General features: G+C 42.6%; 1 protein-coding gene across 1 annotated transcript in view; it reads left to right on the top strand.

The window, feature by feature from the left end:
- The first annotated feature begins 2,158 nt into the window (after positions 1-2,158).
- Positions 2,159-19,734, top strand: part of LOC136435927 (twitchin-like) — a 45,947-nt gene continuing 28,371 nt past the window's right edge. The window contains exons 1-12 of the mRNA XM_066429636.1: positions 2,159-2,321; positions 5,918-5,969; positions 9,203-9,501; positions 9,909-9,955; positions 12,783-12,877; positions 14,054-14,163; positions 15,333-15,513; positions 16,383-16,676; positions 16,927-17,075; positions 17,691-17,829; positions 18,427-18,717; positions 19,596-19,672. Coding sequence (XP_066285733.1) covers positions 5,942-5,969; positions 9,203-9,501; positions 9,909-9,955; positions 12,783-12,877; positions 14,054-14,163; positions 15,333-15,513; positions 16,383-16,676; positions 16,927-17,075; positions 17,691-17,829; positions 18,427-18,717; positions 19,596-19,672 — 1,710 coding nt within the window. The 5' untranslated portion in view covers positions 2,159-2,321; positions 5,918-5,941. The remainder of the gene's footprint in view (positions 2,322-5,917; positions 5,970-9,202; positions 9,502-9,908; positions 9,956-12,782; positions 12,878-14,053; positions 14,164-15,332; positions 15,514-16,382; positions 16,677-16,926; positions 17,076-17,690; positions 17,830-18,426; positions 18,718-19,595; positions 19,673-19,734) is intronic.

Here is a 19,734-nt window from a genome sequence, read left to right as displayed (position 1 = left end):
ATTTCAGTTAAGCAACAAAGGCGGGTTCAATGTAGTCACACAAAACATAGAACAGGTCATTTTTTGGGCCTTACTTCACGATGTATACGAAGTTAAAATATTTTTTAACGCCTGGAAAATGGACATTGTTCTATGATATATACAACAAAGTACCCTCCCATTTCTAAAAGCATGAGCATATAAGGTAATTATTCAAAACGTTGCTAGGCGACGCACTGACGGTCTTACATATTAATTAGGTATAGGACGACACAGCAGAGAGCGTCCGAATTCATCGATTAATTATCACCCATTCCTTTGACATGCTACTTTTCTTTATTGCCAAGTCAAATTTTAGGGCGCGCTATCATAAAGGGAATATACTAGGTACTAGGTCCCGTCTCGTGTGTGTGTGTTGGCATTTGTTTATGACTTTATGTGTGTGTTTGTGCATGTGTGTATGTATATATTTTTGTGTGTGTGTATGTGTGCGCGTGTGTGTGTATGTATGTGTGTGTGTGAATGTTTGTGTGTATGTGTGTGTGTGTGTGTGTGTGTGTGTGTGTATGAATGTTTGCGTGTGTACATTTCAATCGCGCGGATCTAACTTCATTCAACAGACTTACAAGAATACTTGTATTTCATTGCATGTATTGGCGAAAAAGCACTCGAGGAAAAATCTAATAAGTTTCTGCCATAGAAATTGCATAGCAGTGTAAACTACATAATTTTCTTACACACAAGCATGATGTTGATGTTGCATCAACTTGAGTAGTTGTATATGCCCCATGCAAGTACAATATCATCATCATATCTTGTCGTGACAGTACAATATAAGATGACTTTATTGCGCAACAATTGTACATGGTACAAAGTATGGCTGGTACATAACTACAGTTCTATTTATATCTAAGTGCTAATCTTAAAAGAGTGCATAGTATGTGTTTAGAATGGGTTCTTACAATCATTGGCTATGGAGGAATTTCAATCGACTAGACATTTTCTGATATATTTTCCTATGTATACCATGCGGGGGTTGTCACATGTAAATATTAGTCTCTACCAGACTAACCGCGCCGGCTATAGGGAAAATATTTGCCAGGGGAGTTTGGCCATGGAGGGTTTCATTCGTAGACCCTAAGATTGCAGATTGGACCCTCTCTACGTAGCTGACTCCCTTCATACAATTGACTCTATTTGGCCATTTTCTACTATTTTTCAAGCGATCCGCGGGGCCTGGTAGAGGCTACGTAAATATATACTCCCAATGATCCCAGCCGTCAGCCTACTCCAGACCATTTCTGATATACCCTATAGAACGCTTGATTAATTTGATTATGATCTAAGAAATCCCTGACATCAGTTCCCACACGAATACCTCTGGACATTGTCCCAAGGGACCCGTCATTTAAAGTGAAATACCAACAGCTTTAACTCTTTTGTTTATAAACCAATAACAGATAAATAATTCATCAAACAGTCCGTATTTCTTTGTGTATCATGCATAGAGAACTATAGGAGACAATAGGACTTTGGACGTATGTATTAACTCCGCTCATAGTTTTGATGACACATAGGGCGTTCAATTTCGAGATAACCAACCCTCTCCAAGACTGTGACCAACTAAAGCCCCCCTCTCACTGGACCCGCGGCACGCTGGTGGCGTCGCTGCGTCCTAAACTGGATTTGTGTTACCCTTGACTTTATAACGGGAATATCCTTCAAAACGTACAAGTATGACCAAAAAGACAACAAAACACACAATTAAAAAGCTCGTTTTTTGTTGATGAAATTCGTTGAGTGCTTTGTCGATTCGATCTGCCGCAGCGAACTTTCCAAAATATGAAGAAAACCTTTGGAGCTAAATAAGATTAGGGTGAAAATGATAGGCACAGTTTAAAGCTGTTAGGATCCTTATCCAGATACTTATCTATCCCTTCCTCGTTCCCACACGAATGTTTAACACACGAATGAACCGGTTACTCATGCGTCTTACTAATCGCGTGCATCCGGTGGAAAACACAGAGAACAATTCACGACCAATTTGACGCCGATTCGTCACCCTTCACATAAAACACATCCCGTGCGTTCTGCGGGCGGGTTACCCCGAGAAACGGCCGTGATAATAACGTAGCCATCCCCGGGGAACGGAACAATAGCGTTACCTTAGCGTCCAACGTCGCGAGGTTACGTTCGACCAAAACATACCTGTACGCTTTTGTTGTGAACACTAGACCCAGATTCGGGACAAGGAACACACGCATGCGGGAACACTGCTTCGCGACTCAACCAAAACCGTACCGCACATCGCTGCTGCATTTCTATTCGCTGCTTCCATAACGGTAAGTGATTTGAAAATTTGAATTTTAACAGTTAAAAATCCCCACATTTTTTACCGTTTGACTACAATCTCTTTTTTCGGCATCATTTGCGAATTTGACCCTGTAAGATATCAGAAAGTTTGGGATTTATAACTTTCGGTCCAGATTTGAGTATTCCCAAGTGAGGTGGTGTGGTCGAGATTTAATAACATTATATGTTTCCGTTATGTTTTCTAGATAATGGTTATGTACAAACCTATAATTTTGCTGTCACCCAACTATTGGACAGCATCGCCATCTTGATAACTATATTTGACGTACTGTACTGTACTGTACTTTACCGTACTAGGTTTTTAAGTATTTCTAGTCAAGGGGTCGAGATTTGATGACATACTGAGTTTCTGTTATGCTTTCCATAACGATTATATAAAAGCCTATAATGTTTCTGTCACCTAACTATTGGACAAAACCACCATCTTGATAAATGCATTTGCTGTGCAGCACTGTATACTACCTGCTTCGTATACTTGTCAAGAAGACGTTTACTGTATATATATATATATTTATATATTTGCCGCATTGGTTTGAGTATAAGTCACTTTATATATCATATTCAAACTAGTATGGACACAGAAATTTAGTATTTGTATTAGATTTCTTCTCCCTTCTTCGCATTGACGGAAATATAAGAACAGGTAGGTTTGGTTATGGCATGTTTATGAAAACGTATATCAGAAATATGAATTTGTCAGTATTGCTTTGGTTTATGAAGTAAGGAAGTATGTCCTGCCATTATTTCATTTTTATATCCTTTTTAAAGTCCATTAGTCAAGGATAACAAAACAAGAATGATAACAAAAATGCACAGGACAAATAAAAATTAGAATAGTAACGTTATAGTCTTATCATATAAATCTCACGTCATTGCCCAATATCAGCCATTTTCAACGTTTGTCCATTTTTGTTGGGCCAGATATTTGAGATTACAGGGAGTACTATTATTCCTTCCTTATGAAACAAGTAACTTCTTTCGATTTCTTTTCGTTTCCCTGTAACAATTCATCGCGTGATTCGGATTCACAACGCAAATTTGAAAGAAACAAACATTTATTAATTGACACATATGATACACAAAAAGACACAACTTACCATTTCTAGAAAAACGTTGAATCTAAAAACAAAATTCAGGTTATATATTCAAGCGTTAAATCGTAAAAGAAATGTAGAGGTCCTTGGACGATACAGAAATTCATTAATCTATTTTGCTGAACAGGCGGTTCAGATTATTAATATTTGATAATGTGATTAAACAAAGCGACCCATTGCCAAGAGACAAAGCTAAACAATCTTTTAAGAACACAATGTGATGTGTCTTTCACCAATGATTGGCATGGAACACAGATAGACATTTTCGACAGTTCCATTGAGAAGGATATCACGTTGTCAAGACAGGATATTGACATGCATGAATGCACGTTTGGCCTTTAAAGACAACCAACGCAATATTAGGGACCAAAAAATGGAAATAAAAAATGCTTAAATCTTTATTGTTGTGACATTTACTAACACTGTTTAGCACATGTGTGTAAGAACTTCATACTTTGAGCATTTTAAAACCGTAAAAAACATGCCATACGATGATCCCCTTAGTTTCGCGAGCCTACAAAAATCCCTGCAATGATTTTCATTTCTCGCATTACAACGAAGTCATATTTTTGCATCATGGACGTCGCTATACATTGTGATAGCGTTTGAACTAATCATGTATAGAAATGACTAAATATATTGACTTTCAAAATCCGATTTTCGGGCCCTAATATTGCTTAGGTTGCCTTTAAGTCACATGACGTCATAATCAAACGACATTGCCTCAAGTTGTCGATGTTTGTTCAATTGTGGTTTATAAGGATCAGAAACTAGACTGCGGCAGTTGCCTTTATACGACAGTTCAATTTATAATAATTTACTCTTTTTCTTTTTTCTACAAACGCAGGAAAAAGTAAGTAGCCATTTGCCCTTGAATGAAGATAACGATGTTTAAGGAAACCCATGCAATATTCGGCCCCGAAAATTGGATTTTGAAAGTTCATTAATCTACTTATTTCTATACATGATTAGTTCGAACAACACCATCACAATGTATAGCGACGTCCATGTTGCAAAAATACGCTGTCGTTGTGATGTGAGAACTCGCTGAATATCTTCTCCGGTGGTTTTGATGGCTGACAAAACTAAGGGCATCATCGCACATTTTTGAGCGGTTTTAAAATGCTCAAAGTATGAAGTTATCACGCAAATATGCCGCACAGTGTTAGTAAATGTCACTACCATAAAGAGTTTATGATTTTTTTATTTGTATTTTTTCGGGCCCTATTATTGCTGTGGTTGCCTTTAAAGAGAAGCTTACATGCTTACGATCGGCTAACGCGTGTCAAACTACAAAAATCCCAAGGTCATGCACGGCAACGTCCTCTTGAGGTCACGGACAGCTGCATGAATCAAAGGTCACATTCAGAGCAGTGACAGCACTAACATTGACAATGGGAACAAATTGCAAGGAAACCATAGTCACGATAATGCGTCTAAACGATTAAATAATGGCTTAAGGATAAGCTAATGTTCTTTGGTGATGTTAGAGCCCCCCCCCCCCCCTCCCCATGCCCCCCCCACAACTTCCGTTGCCAATGACTATATCTATTTCATTTATTATTATCTCATTTATTATTATCTCATTTATTTCATAACCAATGAAGTACAGGGTACAGGTAATGTAGTTATGACCGGGTTTTTAAATGTTTTGGTAAAATTGGCATATCATAATATCATAAGCAGTATAGCGATATTTTCAAATGGAATATATTGTATAAATCCCTCATTCTCATAATTCCTCCGGGTATCCTAAGACTACCACAGCTATATAATACCAGTGTTACCAGTAATATCTTGAACACCTGGATATCTGAAGTGTGAATACTGTAAATGCATTTACGTTCGCGTGGTTTTTATTTCGCGCTAAGGCGAAAATGAGGTGTTGGCGGTGGTTTTAAGTTTGCGTCAACGCTATAGTCACATACTGCTACAGTATTGGACAAAAATGTTCGCGGTGGTTTTAAGTTCGCGGTGAAACGGTCGCCGTGAAACCGCGAACATAAAACCACCGCGAACATTTCTGCCTTTACAGTACTCAGGGATTACTGATGTTGCATTAGTAGATCTTTTTGAATGCATTTTTTTTTAAATGGGCGGTCTTAGGGTATCCGGTAGAATTATGACGTTACTTCCGTAATCCATCCATATACGTATCCTTTGTCCAAATTTTTTCAAATGATATTGTAAACTGTGAAGACATTAAATTTGTATTTGTACGAAGCTAGATATGCACCGTATCAAGGATACAGCAATGTACAAAGGAGACTGCTACAAGGACGTATATATGCGTGAGACCGTTGCGTCAATGTTACGTGCACATTTATCACACCAACAAATGATCTATTCAACAGCATTTCAATACCACGGACATGTTCTAACCATTCCATTGTTACTTTTGTCATGTTCTCTCTTTCTCACACAGAACATTTGCTCTCAATGTTTACATTTGTTTATCTTCTCTGTCCCAGGTTTCAACGGCCGGATTTTGAAAAATGTCGACCAATAGGAGGCTTTATGTCAGTAAGTCAACTTCAATATCGCTTTGTTGGCCCATAAGTGCTGCATAATTGATGTATATAGAAGTGCACTTGAATGGTTTAGAGGGAATTTATTATTAGGGGACCATGATGAAAGCTTTAATGTGCACAAAGAAATAATATTTGCCTGGTCACGGTGATGCCTTTCCGTACGTTTGCGTTTTCTTCCAATTAATTTCATCCGATACATAGACTATTTCGAATGATTTCTACTAAAAAATTGCTATAGGAAAATTAAAAGAGTCTTATTTTAATTAATCAATATATAAGTATCGTTGGGTCCATAGAATTTAGGTGCCAAGAGAGAGGGAGAGAGAGAGAGAGAGAGAGAGAGAGAGAGAGAGAGAGAGAGAGAGAGAGAGAGAGAGAGAGAGAGAGAGAGAGAGAGAAAGAAAGAAAGAAAGAAAGAAAGAAAGAAAGAAAGAAAGAGATGGGGCATAAACGAATATGGTCATTTTTAAATGAGTTTTCTCAGTTCAAACTCTACTGATTTTCTTTTACATTTCAGTTCGTTTTCATACATGTTTTATTGTTTGATAGAATTTGTAGCTACCCATGTGTTGTATAAAGTTTATTTCTGTTTATTTTGTTTTCTTGCACGTAACTTTTCACCCCGGATGCTTAACAGAACGGCAGAGTTTCAAAGACGTAGACCGCACGCGACCCCCTTCAGATGAAACCGACAAAGGTGCATGTACAACACTACTACAGGCACACACCACTTGTACCACTTCTACCACTTGTACCACAAAGAATGATCCATTGATAACTAATCAGTTATCTGGTTAGTCCAAAGCGGTGGAAAAAATGTCTTGGTTGTGTAAAAAGAGTCTTTTTTAAATTCAGTGACGTGACTTACCAACCTGATGAAACTATTCACCGTGGGCGTTGAGTTATCTTTTGAATAAGTTTTGATATTTCCGTATGCCAAATTAAGGAACAAGTGGTTCAACTGGTGTTGTCTACGGCATCATTCCCTCCCAATAGAACTGTTAACGTTGGTTAGAGCCCTCACATTTTCTTCAAAATGTGTAAGTGAATGGTGCCTGGTGAAGGGATAAGGTCCAGAATTGTTTGTCACTGCACAGGTTATGCAAATATCTATCAGGGCAGCTGTTACGCATGCGGCACTACGACAGCGGGAATTCTCTTTACACGTGATTCCCGCTGTCGCCAGTACTGCTGTTGCCAGTACCGCTGTCGCGAAAAGCTATGTGTAAAGTGGGCTTTATACACGGTCTCACAACAGTGAACTAAGAAGAGGTCAAGAATGATACAGCCCATCCAAGTCTCTCTCTTACTACTGCCCTTCATAGCCGTAGAGAATTGTGGCGGTTAAGAGCTTTACCAATATCAAGGAGGGGGGGGGGGGAACACATACTTAAATACATCAATTTTACCCCCTATTTCTTAAAAATTCAATTTCTTATGATTGTTTACGTTATGAAATTCAGTAAACGGAAGAAAGAAAGACAGGGCGAACGCAAATATTTCCAACTCTTTCGCCGAATGTGTCCAAAAGCACACATATCGGACTACATACACGTGACGTATAACACACGTGGCTCCCATTCGGCCATGCGGCAAATGCAACGTCACCAATTACTGTGCACCCGTTTTACGCACGTCATATGTGCAGGAATGTCACTTCCAGCAGCGACCAAGAGAACAGTCACAAGAAAGAAGCGACGACGATTTGGCCCAATTAATTGTGCATATATCTTGGACACGATTCAAATAGGCATGTTAATTTCCACTGACCAAGAGAACTTTCACACGTAAAAATGGACGAAAGTTGACCTAATTGCGGATAAGTCTTGGCCACTTTTCAATTAGGTCTATAACGGGAGATTTGATGATACATAATAGCCTAGATACGACAATGTTCAGCCAAAACAGACCGCCATGTCCAGTTGTGCCAGCGAACGTTTGGAGAACAAGCGGTCTACAGACCTTTCTCTGCTTAGACGAGATTCTCCTGCATTCTTGTGGCTGTTTATAAGAACGTCTTGGCTCCAGAAAATTTTGTGAGAGCTCACGTAAGGGTTAACATAACGCGATGGATGCCAAGGCCCGCTGGAAAAGGGCAGTGAATATGTCCACTCGTCGAAAAAGCATACCGTACGCCCTTCCCCGTCGAATCACAACCCGCCGGTTAAGTGTGGACTTTACTGGTAAGTATTTGTGGATAAGTTTAGAAGATTTGTGACACTACTAATCCGTTTGTTGTTAAATCTGTTCCATTCCTTTTTTGGACCCGAAAATGATGCCAAGCATTAGTTTCAAACACTGCTTTTGCGGCGGCAATTGGTCAAATATAGACCAGAAAGGGATCGAGTGGCCGGTAACATCTTCTCGGCGCTCTGAAATCTTGCATACTCCCAGTCGATAGGCTTGCGTTTACCAATCCAGCCGTTCCCGTATTCTACAAATAGTTTGCTGTGAGGAAAGCTCTAGATCTGCATTGTTCTGAGACAACTCAATTTTTGGTGTCGTTTACAACTGCATAAACTTGCGACCGAGTCCGTAACTTTTCTGACCCGGACCTAGACTGTTGCCAGGGCCTTCCCTGTCCAGCTATTCGGCACCAGGTCTAACATACCCCGAGGACATTTTGCCCCGGCCCCGCTAGCTGAACGGCCCTTTGATTCGATATTCAGCCAGATAAAATCACCGGGGTTGGTTTAGTTGGCCAGGCTGGGAAAGAAGCTTGTAGTGCCGGGGACCCCAGCCTGCAGTCCCTGCAGAGAACTGGTGGCCGGTATATTGCTTTTCGCGCTATGCTAGTATGAGTTGTACTGTGTACCGTGTTCAGGTTTAGGTCCGGATTTAGATCCAGAGGTTCAGGTCATGGCATATGTGTGCTAAAAATATTTGTTAAAAATTGCATATTGGCATCTATTTCACATACAATTTGAAAACTATATATGCGAAATTATACACAGTCAGTAGTAAACACAAAAGTTCAGTTATAAACACAAAAACAGCGTTTTGATATTTTTTCTGTGCAAAGTTCACGATCTACGGAAGGTTTTAGATGGTTTAAAACAAAAAGGAGAGATTTTTAGTCCGGACTTGTTTCCAGACGTTTAGGTTTTTTTGGGACTTGAACCTAAACGTTAGGTCCAGTCCGGATCAGGTGCGGGGTTTAGGTACGCAACACTAGATCCTATGAGACACCATTGCCTCTTGTCTAACACATATCCACCTTCCCAGCTCCTCCACCATTCGTACCGAAAATCAAGAAGAAGAAGCCCACGGTGCCCAAGGACCCCTTCTCTCGCAACCGCGGGCGACTCTGGGAAGACAGGAAGGAGGATCTAGACTACAAGTCCCGCTACATCTCACCAGACAGGAAGAAGAAGAGGCCCTGTCAGTGTAAGAAGTGCATCCTCAAGAGACAAAATGCTGTCACCTTCCCGAGGGAGGATAGGGACGATGACGATGATGAGCACTCTGGGGACGAGAGAGAGTACGAGAGCGGCAGCGAGGATGGTCACAACGATTCTGGCGAGGTGAGTATCCATTCAGTCAATCCGATGTTGTTAGATACACAATTCTCTCTTTCACTCTCTTCCCCCCTTCCTCTCTCTCTCTCTCTCTCTCTCTCTCTCTCTCTCTCTCTCTCTCTCTCTCTCTCTCCCCTCTCTCTCTCTTCCTCTCTCTTAAGTCTTTCTTTCTCAGACTCTCTATCAAGTAATCTAAAAAAAAGTATACAATGGTGCAAAATAAAGCATTTGTGGGGTCGTGTGGCGTAACCGCATGGTGCTCGGCCCAGAACCCAGCGGTCCCGGGTTCGAATCCCCTGACGCCACCGATGTTGTGCCCAAGGCTAACAACTAAAACGTCAGTTTTTAGGGTCAGTGGCATGTCCCGTTTATTACAGCACAACAATTCAAAATATATATTTTTTTAATTTTAGGACGGGGGAGATTCCGACAAAGACGGCAGGGATGACGGATCTGCTAGGTAAGGGTAGATGATAGTGTTATAATACTGTAGAGAAGTTTTCCACGTATCTGCTTGGCTTTGGTCTGGAAGCAATGGGGTTCTTTACTTGTGTTGTGTTGTGTTGTGTATACGTTCGTGTAGATATCTGCTACCAGCAGCTATGGCTGTCTGCCTGACCTATGCAATGTGTCGTTACAGTTTAAGTACAGCTGTATATGAATATTTGTAGATTTGTGTACAGCAGTTTCCTACGTACAAAACGTCACCTTGCGGTTTGTTAGGATATTGCATTGCTTTGAAATGTACATGTATAAAATCTGTTTACAAGCTAGAAGGTTTAATGGAATCAAACTGGGTTATCTAAACAATCAGAGAAATTAGAAGAAGCTGCATTGGACGATTTGATGCTAGTATGTAACACCTGTTACATGCTAGCCTGGTCCCAGTCTCTAGGGGTTGGCTTATGGGGGGGGGGGGGGGGGGGGTTACGGCCGGGGACCAGTCTGCCTTATTGAGCCGTTTCTGTCAGCCTTTCTACTTAGCTGCCATATAGAATTTCGAAGCCTTTCTACTTTAGCTGACATAGAGAGTTCCGGCCCTAATCCAAGGCCTTAAACACACCCCGAGCGGACTAAGCCGTCTGGGCGGGTGGGGAGCATTCCCAGCGCCGTAGAGATATCGGGGAGCCCCCGACGGTATGGTTTCCAGGCTAGTTACATACTGGTATGAGAGTAGCTACTCTGCCTAGAACAGTCCACAACAGTTGAGAAACATTATAACAATAACAATATGCCACATTAGAAATATACATTATGTCACATTTTAATACTAAGTTAAAATAGCTAATTATTATAGGATTAGTGGCGGTCCTTGGTAGTGGTTTTATATTCTATGGTTCCCTTTAAAAACAGAAAAATCGCAACATCCAGGGGTTAAGCCCCGGTTACACATAGCCGAACATGGCCTCCCGACTCTCCCCCGAGCATGGTTAGGAGTGATTCGGGAGCTAGGTCGGCTGTGGCCGGCTAGCGTTCGGGAGCCATGTTCGGTTATGATGTGTAACCGGGGCTTTAGTGTCCTAGTTGCTCTGTTTTGTCCTCGAATTTTCGACGCACCATCAAACAAAGTGGTTTGATCCGATACGTTATCAAGACAAAACAGCTGTTCTGGGGGATATATAACCAAATAATAGCTAGATAATTACGCTACATATTGTCGGCATCTTTTTGATATCAGAAAAAAATGTAAACGGCGGAAATTCGCAGACAATATCTACAAGATGTGAGACAGCGTCGAATAACAGCGTCTGAGAAAATGACAAGTCCAACCTCTCTCACGGTTACCTGACTAGACGTAACCTTAAGATGCTGGATTTACCCTTTGTTTGGGGCTCGCGGTGTGACTTGTTTACAGAGAATATTTCAATTTGATCTGCATTCCTAATGCGTTACACATAAGGGCTGAGCGATATACATGGTACTATCCGCAACCCTATGTTGACCGGGGGTCAATGTTAAACCCCCCTCTCACTGGACCCGCGCGACACGCTGGCGGCGTCACTGCGTCCTAAACTGGAAATTCGTTGAGTGCTTTGTCAGTTCGATCGGCCGTGACGCCGCCAGCGTGCCGCGGGTCCAGTGAGAGGAGGCTTTAGAGGTTGATAGGACGGGTTTTCATTTTCTCGGAACATCGTTGCAGGAGCATAGTGGGTAGAGTGCTCGCTTTGCATATGCGGTAGGTTGGAGTCTTTAGAAATGGTACATACTACTTTACTTAGCCTGGTATCCAAACCTACTATAGCTCCCCGAGTCTCCTCTAGCTCTCCGCAATTATAGCTCCCGAGTCTCCTCTCCGCAAATAGAGAGGAGACTCGGGATCTATGATAGGTTTGGATGACAGGCTTACTTTATATGCTTAGGACTCAACAGTTATGGGAAGGTGTATGGAAATCTATACACAATATAGACTTCCTTTAATGGAAATAGAACACACAGTGCTACAGTGGATAAGTCCACTGCGATAGTATAGTCTGCGCTTGGACAGCTGCGTTGCTCAAGGGCTTAGGAAACGCGGATAGGCGCTACCCTATACACCTCATACACGTAAAGGAACCCTACACCTTTTGAAAAAGAGTAGGGGCATGTCCCGGTGTGCGATGGTCCAAATCCTTCTGTCTGGAGTTTGTGATTCACTACAAATCACCCGGATGGGGGCCTGGCGAACCTCCATCTCGTATCAGCCATACGATGATTTACACCATTGACCCGGACGGGAGACCTGGTGCATCCCCGTCTTGTATGACAGCCAGCGAATGGGTATGTTACCCCGTAAAGGGCGGTTTAACCCCGACGGTGCGTCGACTGATGATGATGCACCTGTGGTATCGTGTGGCGCAATCGGTAGGGTGTTTCGCCCAGAACCGAGAGGTCCCGGGTTCGAAACCACTGCTATGTCCCGATGTTGTGCCCCTGGAATAGGGAATTTTACACGACTTTCCTCACTCCAGGTGTGAATGGGTACCTGACTTCGGTTGGGGAAGGTCGTATGGTATTGAGGTCACCTGCTGGCACCTTGCGAGAGTTCCACAAAGTGCAAGTCTGGAGCAAATATGTATCCAGACAGAAGGATTTATGTATTATGTGATTGTAAACCCTGCAGCAATTCAGCACTTGCTGCCATTGCACGGGTAATTTCTGACCAATAAATCATTATTATTATTGACTTCTAGTGACCACGATGACGAGGAGGCCCAGGTCGATGTCCGACGCGGCTATTTCTGACCAATAAACCATTATTATTATTATTATTATTATTATTATTATTATTATTATTATTATTATTATAGTGACCACCATGACGAGGAGGCCCAGGTCGATGTCCGACACGGCATCCCGGTGGTCGCCAGGAGGTCCAGTCTGGTCCCCACGGCAGTCAGGTCAAGTACGTATCCGGACACTGACCCGAGTCTGTCCGATCCCTATTGCCTGCGAGGTAAGATAGAGTCACAGGTGCCTCCGCCCCTGAGGTGTCGCCAAAAATGGCGGGAGGAGCACTGAAGAAAAAACACAAACAAGCTCCTTTGGTGATGTCACTCATGTAGCTGTAACGAATTTCTGTCAAGGTAGTATAGTCAGGTAACTACTGTCTCAGACTAGAACTTAGATTCTTGGATTTGGTGAGAATATATTTCTTATTTTCGGTGTGAAATGGCCAATGTCATTCAGCATTTGGTTGAAACAATCCTCTCATGGCCTATATGGGTACTTGTTGTATATTAAAGGCTCTGTTTTAAAAGAGAGGTGGCTAGGTCTTTCTTTGGTGTTTTCCGTAAAAAAAGAAACAACTTGAAACTAAGGTGTGCAGTAGCGTAGGGTGAAATAAAGTAATTTTGAGATAGAGCTTGCTCAGTGAACACAGAATTATCCATATGGTGGAATGCCCTTGACATACCTGGCAACGCTTAGTGACGTACTTGTGTTGGGATGTTAAGTGGCATTTGTGTCGGACAAAGGGATACAGCAGTCAAGGACACTGTGCTATGTGGGGCACTCTTATTATGACTTCAAACAAAATGGAGGCACTTGCCAAGGTCTTTTTTTTCAAGCCACCATTATGACACCTGGGTCTGACACGTAATGTCAAGAACCAAAGCCTTTCTTCTCCATGCCACTCTGGCCGTATCTTTGAACAAAAACATTACAATGATAGAAACAAATAAACCGAGCTCACAGTTCCCGTTCCACAGAGATTTTAGATAAGGTCAGAGGTTAGAAATAGATACTGAATCCACGTGGGAACTTTGAAAACACGCCCAGACAAAGAAAATGAATATGAACTTTAAACTATGACCTTATACCACAATGCATCAGGTCTGCTCATGCGCACTTGGAACAGCGAGGTGGATTATAGAAGCCACTATTATATAAATCGTCAGACTATAGGAAAAATACGTTTCATAAAATCCACAAAGATATACATGTAATGAATTGCTAGTAAATAACAGGTTATGGTTGTAGAGGAAACAACACTTTTAAATGATGGTTTCGACATGTCTTCTTCCTATGTCATGTATACTGACATGTATACTGTTGCTCTCCCCCACGCTTACCCCTGAAGTTCCCTCACCGAGCAAGCCGATTGGTACCGAAGTTACCGAGACGTCGGCCCTGTTGTCATGGCAACCGCCTGCCAAACGACTGGACGAAATCGTGGGCTACAAATTAGAGGTAAGAACGGCTGTTTCTGAAAATGTTCGCGTGTCTATGTGCTGGTCTCAGGGTAACACAAAGTCCAAGGATGAACATTCCAGAAGACTACTGAATAACTTGCCAATAAAACGCAAATATGATGAGTAAGCTTGAGGTGCGATCGATCGAAATGCATATATGGACACCAAGATGGTGGTCAGTAGTAACTGCTTGCGGCACATTTATATGGATTGTGAGTGAACACGATATTTAGCTATTTCATTCATCGGAAATAAGGGCTTTCAATGCCGTTTTAGCGTTGGTGACATGTATGGTAAAGTCTTATACTGAGGTCGAAGCATGACAATGCACTGTGTCATCCTGCTCATCTAGATAAGTGTGTTGGGTTCTTTTTAAGTGCAGAGGTTTGATGCCATAAAATTCCTCTTACACTGGTCCGCTGGCTTTACGTCCCCATCCCAAAAAACGATGCGACTATTTTCCAGTCGTGTCCAGACTCGGGTGCGAACCCGGGCCTTCTTCGCCTTCTTCTTAGATGCTCCAAGATGACCCCATCAGGGGCAATGTTGGGCCCTGGGTATAGACAGGCGGGCCTCCAGCCTGGCTCTGAACGACCCAACTGTGGGGGTATTTACAACTGAGCCATGCAAGGCATCCCAGTGTGGGATAGTGCGGCGTAAAAATTTGCATCTTATGTGTTGCCACAGGTGTTGATATGTTTAACTTTGAACTAGTGGCTCCCCCCCCCCCCCGTGTCAAGCCAAATTTCTGAGCTTGCCAAATACGTGAGAGGTCAGCTACTGCTACTGCATCTGAGCACGACACTTTTGGGGGATTCCAGTATACGTGAGAGGAGTACTGTAAGTGCAAAAAATTCGTGGGACGTGCTAATTTTCAAGCATGACCCAAGCCCTTATCTTAACCCTAGTCCTACCTTTAAATCTTGCCCTGCCCCCATCGACCCCAGCCCTAACTCCACACAGGTGCTCCTCTAACGTCTACTGGAATACCCCCCCCCCCCAAAGTGTCGTGCTCAGGTACAGTATACTAGTAGCTGACCTCTCGCGTATTTGGCAGCTCTTGGATTTGGCTCTGCACCTGGTGCATCTCTGGCCCGGGCTGTCCGTGTGCGTCCGTTCCACGGAATTTGAACAAACATACATGTTATAAAATCCTCCTCTGCGCAGGTTCGTCAGCAGCACCAGTCTGAGTGGACCTCCTCTAAGAACGTCTGCACGGAGACGTCCTGCCGAATCGCCGGGCTCACTCCCGACACCATCTACCGCTTCCGCGCACGCGCCGTCACCGACACGGACGAAAGCGAACCCAGCTACCAGTCAGACCCTATACGGACCCTTAAGAGTAGACGTAGGAAAAATTCCACTATTGATGGGGGTCTAACAAAAAAACTTCACAATAATATTCTCTCCCTCCTATCACTATGCAGTTCCTTCCCTTCACGTTCCGTTGTTTTGTTCACCTTTTGCATCTATAGTCCAAGTTTCCAGCGTTTTCAGTGTTACTAGTATATTCCGTTTGTGTTGGGTAACATGTATCGAAAAATACATAAAGAAATATCGTTAAGGCAACCAAAGCAATGTTAGGAAGTACAAAAAGTGGAAACTAAAGAAATACTGAAATCTTTATTGTAGTGACATTTATTAACACTGTCTAGGACATTCATACTTTGAGCATTGGTAAAAACCGTGCAAAAACATGCAATACGATGATCTCCTTGGTTTCGCGAGGTTACAAAAACCCCGGTGACAATTTTCGGTGAGTTCTCACATTACAACGAAGTCATATTTTTGCATTAGGGACGGCGCTATACATTGTGTGTGTATACTTGTTTGAACTAATTGTGTATAGAAATGACTAAATAACTTGACTTTCGAAGTCCGATTTTCGGGCCCTAATATTGCTTTGGTTGCCTTTAATGCTAGATAGAGAAATATAGCCTGAGTGTCTTCCTATGTCGTTTGTCCCGGTAAACTATGATAGCATCCAGGCTAGGAGAAATGCAGCGGTAAGCTACTTCATCGTACAGGAGACAAACAAGGCACTTTATGTGCTGCATATGTACGTATCGAGTTAGCTATAGTTTTAGATGCCTGTGCCTTTGCCCTGTCTCTGAGCATACTAGTACATTACCACAAACCATAATCGCCTAGTCAAGTTATAAGAACTTCCATAAAAATTTATTTATATCTACATTTTGTGTCAAAAACTTTCTACAGGCAATCCTCCCGGCAAACCTATCGCGACTGACGTCACTGAGACCACCGCCCGACTGACCTGGGACAAACCGCACGAAAAGTCCAGGGTGGACCGCTACATCGTGGAGTCGCGAAAGGACAGGGAGTCCAACCAGTCCAACTGGACCGAAGTGCTGAAGGACAGCGACACGAGCTGTGAGATCAGGGACCTCCAACCGGATACGCCTTATCGCTTCCGGGTCAGGGCGTGTGCCGGGTCAGACATCAGCCAACCAGGAGAGATGTCTGACATCGTGCGGACGAAGAAAGAACCTCGTGAGTTTTAAAGGTTTAATCTTTATAACCTGTACTATCAACTTAGTTGCTTCAGATAGACGACAGTTAGTTTTTATTGGTAACAAAATCAAAGAATGATTGGCTAACCACAGATATCATAACATTTTTATCCCATACAAGTCAAACGTGCAAAAACACTTTAATTTGTGATCATCAGAACCTTATCTCATCCATGTTTCATTGAGTGGCTTGTACTTCATATTTCGCCCGGATATCTGCCCCGCCGTAGTGTACCCCCCGGGACGACCGTTGGCTACTGACGTCACGGACAACGACGTGACTTTGACGTGGTCGCCGCCGGACGGGGGACGGAAACCCTGGGAGTACGCCGTGGAACACCGCCGGGAGGGCAGGGACGAGTGGACGTCATGCGTTGAGGTAGGGCAGTGATGTTACAAAAACGCCCCTGCAATTCCGAGAACGTTGCTAGGGGGCCCAAACCTACACCATTTCTTATCAGTGCCAAACGCTACCTACCACCCAAAAATCTTGCCTGAAGCATTTTCAAAACATAAGATTCAAAAAGCGGACGTTCTGCTGCCCATAATCGAATTTATCCTACCCACATACCAGACATCACAAAGATCCATTCGCAACCGAAAACATAGCCCTCGACATTCTTCAATTTTTGGAACTTAGATTTTTTTCTAAGACATGTGCAAGGAGGAGTCGTGACTTGCCAAATTTGCGATTGAAACTTAAGTCTTCATCAGGACAAATGCCCCATTACTTCTGGCACGTGACATTGCGGGCACGTGACCCCAGTAGTGATCGGGCAAAGGTGCCGAGAAGCTGATACCGTCCCCCGTCACTAAGGGTGTTTAGTGGATTCCAACTTGTTTCTATGATAGGGAATAGTGAATAGAATAGGATTCAGAGATGATTTTCATTCCATTTCATGGCACTGGAACGCTTTTATCATAACAGTGGAATCGTTTTGGACAGTGTTTTGTTATGTTTTTAAAAGAAAACAACGATGTTCACTCTCCACAGACGTTCAAAGATACCAGATGCCAGTTGCAAGGTTTGGAACCAGAGACCCCATACCGGTTCCGGGTGCGATCTCTCGCCGGAGATGACGTCAGCATGCCTAGCGACCCCTCCGACGTCGTCAAGACAGACAGACACAAAGGTGAGTATTTTTTGGCGACACCTCCAGAATGGATGCTTTATTTCGGGTTTGAAAATTACCTACCAGTACTCAATGTTCACTGATTGGTTTGGAATAGACCAATCACTCAGCATCTAAGAATCGTGGGGAAAATGCATAATTATGCAAAATGACTGGAGAAATTCTGTAAAAATTGCCCATCAGAAAGAGACATTTCCCAAACAGCTTGATTCCTTCTGATTTTTAATTATCCGTTCGTTAGATTGAATTTTGTAGCAGATTTTGGTTATTTTATCAAATAAATTTTTTTAAGTAACACGTGTTTTCATACCTACAACAGGTTTACCGTATTGTCTCGAATAAAGTACGCACTATTTAAACATTTCAAAATTCAAAAGGCACCACAAGTTATTGCTAAAGTCAGGGTGCGTACATTATTTGTGCGTACAGTGGAGAAGGGGTGCGTACTTTATTTGGGGTTTTTGACTTTACCTTTCAGTTCTGCAAATTTTTCTGGAACTAGCCTCAAATCAGGGATGCGTACTTTAATTGGGTGCGCACTTTGATCGAAAAAAGACGGTAGTTGAAAAATAATCTAATTATTACCTAAAATTACAGTCGTGATCCCTCCGCCCGGAAAGCCGAAGGTTTCCGATGTGAAGGACTCGGAGGCCACGCTGTCGTGGGACGCACCGAAGGGACGAACCAAGCCCGACGAGTACCGGGTGGAGGTATGGGAGGCGGGCGACGAGAAGTGGACTCCCCACAGTACCGTCAAGAAACCCCCCTTCACTGCAGACGGTCTCAAACCGGATACAGATCACTACTTCCGGGTCATCCCGGTCAAAGGGGAGGACGTGGGAGAACCCAGCGAGTACGTTGGCCCCATCCGGACGGAAAAGATGAAACGTAAGTTTTACCCTTCTTGTTTTCCTTTCTCAGGCCACACCAATTCTTTTTTGGGTTCTCGGATTTGTCTCTTCTATTTTTCCAAAATCCCCCCCCCCCCCCAGAACAAATCACCTTACCTCCCATTCAGGAAAATATAACTCAGTATAAAGTGGCAATAAAGCTATTCAACAATTTTTCCAGTATAGCAAAATGCCCTAATACTAAATGCCTTCATCTAGTTTTTGTATTCAACGTTTCTGTTTTTCTGTTGTGTTTTTTCAGGTATTCTGTTTTTGCCAAATTTTTATTGTTATTTTTGTTCGCCCTTTCTTCTGAAAAAATCCGAGAACCAACAAATTAAATTGGTGTGGCCTTTAGTCTCTTTTTAATTTATTCTTTTATGTAACTTTTTCTTGTCCTTTGTAACTTATTTCGTTATGAGAAATTGTGAACAAACGCAAGAGACCATAAACGCATATTGCTGAAGTTTGCCAAATTTCTTCTCAAGTTTGAATTTGAACACTGGTTACCGAGTCGCAGATCTAAGATCTCAGGAAGAAGTACGAGAAATGGACATAAACTCAACATCCCTAAGGCAAACACACAGAGATATAGCAACTCTCCGATACCCTAGCTGACACGGTTGTTAAACCAGTATAGTTACTAGTACCCGGTACCAAAGATGTGTATTTTAACTGTGAAATGATATTGTCTACTGTTCTTATATTTATTGGTTTTTGAATATGTTTAAGATGATTGCCGACTGGACTGCACGGCACAAACTTGTTTCTTCATTGGTTTATAATTCAGTTTGAATTGCGACAAACCAATAAAATACATGTACATCTTAAATCAATATGTAACGCAACGTTAACACTTAAAAAAATGACCTTCAGCCCCGCGTCCCGGCAAGCCCAAACCCAAGGACGTGGACGAGTCCAGCGTCAGCCTAGCATGGCCGCCTCCTGAAAAGGTAAGAATATGTAAATGAAGTCTTCTTCATACGACGAAACGATTGGCCAGCGTAGCCAACGT

This window comes from Branchiostoma lanceolatum, chromosome 5 (assembly GCF_035083965.1).
Source record: "Branchiostoma lanceolatum isolate klBraLanc5 chromosome 5, klBraLanc5.hap2, whole genome shotgun sequence".
Lineage (NCBI taxonomy): Eukaryota > Metazoa > Chordata > Leptocardii > Amphioxiformes > Branchiostomatidae > Branchiostoma > Branchiostoma lanceolatum.
The sequence above is the reverse complement of the archived record's forward strand: the minus strand, read 5'-3'. Positions and strand labels throughout refer to the sequence as shown.